The following is a 5,730-nucleotide window of genomic DNA, read 5'->3' as shown; positions in this document are numbered from 1 at the left end:
CCCTCATAGTCAACCCTTGACAAAGTCAAAGTCCATAGCCAAGCTCAACAGTCTATGTTGACCTCAACTCGTCGAGTATAATCGGTCACTCGTCGAGTTCCTTGCATAACTCGTCGACTCGCCGAGTCACTAGAGTGACTCGTCAAGTCCCCTCCCAAACTATCAACCACAAACACATGGACGAGAACCATATGGTCATAAACTCCTTGGTCGTGCACGCTTAGCCGTAAACTGTTAACTGTAAACCCGACTCGTCGAGTTCATAAAGCGACTCAACGAGTTCCCTTAGTTCATTTCGTTTTTAGTCCTTTAGAATGGAATATGGAGTCACAAACTTCAGATCCAACCTTTCTTATCACGAATGTCACGTAAAATTGCAAACTTTGCATGCATGCAAGGCCTCACAATGCTAGAAGGTCAAAGGTATGCTTTCAACAAGGTTTGTGTGCATGGGAAGGGTTAAGCTACATAAAGAGAGCAACTTTATGACTTTAGGGACCTAAAAAGGTCCAGATCTGAAACTATATCCCATTGATACGTCCAGAACTAAACTTGGACTCCATTTACCCTAAAATGGACATGTACTTGGGAGAGGAGAGATCTAAGAATCTACATTTCAAGGTAACGACTTTTTACCTTAAAATGATGCCTAATGCAGTGTACATGCCGGATCTACTACTTCCCCTCTTGTTCCTTCTTCTAAATCTCTTCTTTAACACTCCAAGTTTGCTAAACCAAGCCCTTACTCGTACTAAGGAGGGGGGGGGGGGGGAGGGGGTTTCACAGCTGAGAACATCTCTCTTAGGGGTATAAGATGCTAAGGGAGGCCACATGTGTAGATAATGATCCTTATATAGGGACTTCCGACTCGCCGAGTAGATAATGCCCCTACTCGGCGAGTTGGACTCGCAACTCGCCGAGTCCATGCACAAGACCCCTTAAAAACTATAATTAACTTTTAGAATCAGGAACAGATGTTACACTAGACATAGATTGTCATTTTGTAATTTTACACTTTCGTTCGGGTTGTTTCGATTCTATACAACATATTAAAATAGTTTTTATGATTTACTTTTGAGCTTCTTTTTAAATGTTTTTACATTTGAATTTTTTTAAATGTTTTTATAAATTTTATACAACATATTAAAATAGTTTTTATGATTGTATATAATTTTTTTTTTACATTTTTACTTACCTTTTATACCATTTTTACTGTATTTTTATAACTTTATAAATATAAAATACTCTTTTTTGGCAACATTTTAAACTTTTCCACAACTTTTTTATAATGTTTTTTTACAACTTTTTTACAAGGTTTTCTAACTTTTGTACAATGTTTTTGAAAATTGTTTTATATATTTCCTTTTATATTTTCATATAACTTTTGAAATAATAACTGATCATTTTTGTTGCTCTAAGATTCAATATATGTAAGTATCGATTCTTTATAGCTATGATATTTCGATTTTTCTAATATCTCTTTCCATATTCATAACGAAGCTGGTTTTACGTGTTTTGGTTGATTTTTTGGGTTGTTAGGTTTTAAAGGTTTGATATATTTTCATCTTTAATCTAATTTTTTGTTGGTTGTAAAGCAATTTTAAGTTAATCTAAATGTTTACAAGAAATTTTTTCAAAAGGTTGTATAAAAAGTTGTACGTTTTTTATTTATTTATATATTTTTTTAATTTAAATAAAAAAAAGGTGTAAGAAAGTCTTAAAAAAAAGATAATTTTTAAACACTAACTAATTTTATAATGAATTTATAAAAAACAAAATCAAGGTTGGACCAAAACCATAACAAAATTTAAAATATATGTATAAATTATAAAATTAAATAATAACATGCTACTATACCCGATATAACAAATAAAAATGAACGTATAACTTCATTTTATAAAACAAAATCGCGTTTTTGGCTCTTGGCAACAAACAGAGTTAAAGACACTAGAAAAGTAAATTCTTCTTCATCACTATGGAACAAGGCTTTAGATACTATCTTTTTTGATACGTTATTCTCATCACTACGCACGAGTGATCACTATCAACTTTTCCTAATAGTCAAAATAGCATCTTGTAAGTATCTAAGTTTCATCCATAACTTTTTGTTACGTTATTTCCATCACTATGGAACACGGCTTTATAGGAGTTTCGCAGAAATAGAGCACGTTCTATCATCACTACAACGTGCATAACACTATTTGAAGGCCGAGTTCTATATATTTATATACTGCAAATACTCATTGTGTGTGGTCATGGAGTAAAAAATACTAAGCGGCAATTCCAAGGTTGGTTTTTTCACTTTCGAATTCCATGTAGGCTTCTCAAAAACTGATAAATTTAAAGCAGTTCGTCGTATGTATTTACTATTTAGACTGATTGGATCATTTACTCGCAGTTTCTCCAATCCGTTGGTAAAGTTGTCGATTGCTTTGATTAATTCATCAAGTGAAGATCTAGCTGTTCGATAGTGTAGAAGGTAAGGGTTTTTATTTTTTATTTTTATTTATTTATTTTTTACTACACTACCCGTTCTATTATTGGCTCAAATCTCTTTTACCTTGAATATACTTTTTTTTTTGAACTGCAAAAGTTTATTCAAACCTTTAGCAAGCGACTAGAGGCAAACAAGAACAAAAAAGAGTTTTACAAACACATCCAACAATCAGACAACAAAACATGGGACTAAAAAATACACCAATAGAGGTGACATGGGAAAGGTCCAAATCGCACATAACTTCAAACAAAAATCTCTCGAGTTCTGATTCTGAATATTTAACGCGTTCATATTCCATTCTAGTGGCTCAATCTAATTTGATGAACTAAATTCATCCCACAAAGAGATAAGAAATTATTTGTGTGCAATCAGTGAAGTTCTGAAGCATCTTTAATTATTGCATGAAAAAAAGTTAACGCCAATTAAACTTTTTTATATAAACTTGATATAAATCATCTATTTATTTTAAACAATGAGACTTAACGAAAACATGGTTGCTTTATGTTTTTCGATTTCCATCTTAACGAATGATTCAAAATAATTATGGCTAACATGTATATAAGGTGCCATTATTCATTTGACAGAAATGTTGGGAAGAGCTTGTTCCTTATTGCATTTCACATATATACTTACAGTTTCTCTCATGGGTGGGGCAACAACTAGCAAAACAGCAGGATATATTCGAGTAGGAGAATGGGGAAAACAAAGTGGAGGTCCTCAGAATGAGTGGTCTTTTGCACTTGAGAAAGATCATAAACTGGTGAAGATAACCATTGACCATGGTGAACTAATATACTCTCTCATGTTCACAACTAAATGTGGAGGTGTTTTGCATAATTCCAACAAGTTTGGTGGTTGGAATGGTGGAGACACAGTTTCAGAGGTGAGTTGATATCTTAAGTCACTAATCAATATGTAATTTTTTTATTAATCAATATTCTTTGTGGGTAAATCAGATACACTTTGAAAGTGATGAGGAAATAGTTGGGATTGGTGGAGCCATTGGTAATCGAGGTGGTAATCCAGTAATTTCGTCACTATATTTTAAGACAAACAAGAGGACACATGGACCTTTTGGTCATGCAACTGAAAATGATTTTTATTTACCATGGGACAAAGGCTCATTGGTTGGGTTTTGTGGCCTTGCTGGCTATTATATTGATGGCATTGGTGTGTATCTAAAAGCCTATGAGGAAATCTTACGGGTTGGAACATGGGGAAAAACTCAACCCGCAAGTCCACAAAATGTTTGGTCTTTCCAACTTGAGGAAAATCATAATTTGAAGAAGATAACCGTTGATCATGGTGATCTCATATATTCTCTCATGTTCACCACACAATGTGGAGGCTTAACACAAACTACTGAAAAGTTTGGTGGTTGGAATGGTGGAGAGACAGTTTCTGAGGTAAACAATTCAAAAATATTTAATATTCAATATTTTTTTATTATGGTTAATGGATATACATTGTTTCTCATGAATCATGTGATATAGAAAAAAATATTATTTATATAAAAAGCATAACATTTTATCACCTTGTTCGTAAGGTGATCAAAGAAAGTTAGTGAGAAAAAGTAAGATTGCATGAACAAGATTTGGTAAGAAAATTGAAGAATAAGAAATTATAAATTCCAAAATATCATTTTGTGTCTCTTTGGATGTAATATTCTTAGTTATGTGTGGTATGTTGAATTTGTCTTTCATGTTCAGGTAATATTTGAAAGGCACGAGGAAATAATTGCCATTAGTGGAACAATTGCGTTATCAAGGGGAAGTGATGCTGGCTTGACTATAATATCCTCGATATCATTCATGACAAACAAGAAAACTCATGGACCTTTTGGTAATGTAAGAGGGAAGCCTTTCACGGTATCATGGGATATCGGTTCTTTTGTTGGATTTTATGGTCTTGCTGGCTATTATATCGATAGCATTGGTGTCTACTTGAAAGCAGTACAGTGAGATAAGGAACAAATAACCTTTAAAAGTTGTACTATGAAATAAGGAACATATAGCCCTTTGAGGTTATGATGTCTTCTTGAAGGTTGGAGTGTGAAAAAGACCAAATAAACTTGAAGGCTTTATTACGGAGTAAGAAACAAAGAGCATGTTGAAGTTATGTTGAAGTTATGTAGTTATTGAACATCCTCTGTTTGTTTAGTGTTCATTAATATCTTAAATATATGTCATTACGTTTGCTATGCTAGTTTGCGTCTCATACTCTGAAAATAGTCATTTATTTATCATGATAATAGCATATGCTCCATTATGTTATTCCAAATAAACATATGCAAATATATTATTAATGAAGGATGATAACGAGAACTAAAAAAAATCTGTAATATTCCAAATAAAATAAAATAATTAAATAATAAATCCGGAACTTTTAGTAATTTTATTATTATTTTATATTATTATTGTCCAAAATCAAGTAATAATTAATGGGGTGTTGGTCTCGGGAAGCCAAATGACGATATTTAAATCTCCGGAGGTTAAAGTGTAATTTCAGGATCTATTTTGCAAAGGATTTTCGAAGTCAGGAGTGTTTCGTATCATTTGGGCTTAATATAAAAGAAATTATGGAAGCAGGGGTTAAAGAGTAGATATCAAACTTATTTTGTGAGGATTTTAAAAGGCAGGGTAGAAAGGGTAATTATAGATCAAAATTAAAGAATAAGGATAAAGAAGGACTAAAGGTGTCATTATGGGGAAAATTTGAAGGAGACGGTATTTAACTGTTGCATTGCCCTGTTTAACCCTAACCCTAGACACAAACTTCAGCCGCCACCCCCCCCCCCCCCCTATCTCTTCTCTTCGTTCGTTTTTGTCACCGCTTCTTTCTTGGTTGAAGAAAAAGACCGACGGTGGGACGTCGGGAATAAAGAAGGGCAAGCCTTAGCCGCCAATAGCTACCGTTGTTGTTCGCGATTTTGGTTGTACGTCGTCGCCGCAGCTAGTGCTACTGTCCTCCGACCATTTCACGGCACCAGGTGGGTGGCTACGTTCGTTTGGCATATTTCGTCGAGTAGTGCTATTGCAAATTATTTTATGCTCGTTGTTGTTGGCCGGAAATATAAGGGAACGACCATGGCCGCCAGCCATGGTGACTGCCACCATCTACCACCACCTACCACCATAAGGGTGGCTGTGGGTGTGTATTTACTATGTTATTGTGTGTGTGTGTGTTTATTGTAATATCGTTTGTAATCGTGCCGGAATAATCAATAGAAAAAT

General features: G+C 34.0%; 1 protein-coding gene across 2 annotated transcripts; it reads left to right on the top strand.

The window, feature by feature from the left end:
• The first annotated feature begins 2,118 nt into the window (after nt 1–2,118).
• Nucleotides 2,119–4,702, top strand: LOC145011804 (mannose/glucose-specific lectin-like). Of its 2 annotated transcripts, none has more exons than XM_078970538.1 (5): nt 2,119–2,288; nt 2,399–2,479; nt 3,082–3,380; nt 3,454–3,903; nt 4,207–4,702. In XM_078970538.1, exons 3-5 carry the CDS (start codon nt 3,084–3,086, stop codon nt 4,456–4,458), a joined length of 999 nt encoding a protein of 332 aa, XP_078826664.1. In that variant the 5' UTR covers nt 2,119–2,288; nt 2,399–2,479; nt 3,082–3,083; the 3' UTR covers nt 4,459–4,702. The 2 variants fall into 2 exon arrangements, with proteins under 2 accessions (XP_078826664.1, XP_078826665.1); XM_078970539.1 differs by having other exon boundaries at nt 2,120–2,288; nt 3,133–3,380.
• The last annotated feature ends 1,028 nt before the right edge of the window (nt 4,703–5,730 follow it).

Source organism: Lactuca saligna, chromosome 8 (assembly GCF_052625555.1).
Source record: "Lactuca saligna cultivar CGN05327 chromosome 8, ASM5262555v1, whole genome shotgun sequence".
Taxonomy (NCBI): domain Eukaryota; kingdom Viridiplantae; phylum Streptophyta; class Magnoliopsida; order Asterales; family Asteraceae; genus Lactuca; species Lactuca saligna.
The sequence above is the reverse complement of the archived record's forward strand: the minus strand, read 5'-3'. Positions and strand labels throughout refer to the sequence as shown.

What these genes read in the sequence shown, in the direction of transcription:
- LOC145011804 (XM_078970538.1), top strand. Translation starts at nt 3,084, where the DNA reads ATGTTGGGAAGAGCTTGTTCCTTATTGCATTTCACATATATACTTACA. An exon ending in GTGGAGACACAGTTTCAGAG is followed by an intron (nt 3,381 to 3,453) that starts GTGAGTTGATAT and finishes TGGGTAAATCAG; the next exon opens with ATACACTTTGAAAGTGATGA. An exon ending in GTGGAGAGACAGTTTCTGAG is followed by an intron (nt 3,904 to 4,206) that starts GTAAACAATTCA and finishes TTTCATGTTCAG; the next exon opens with GTAATATTTGAAAGGCACGA.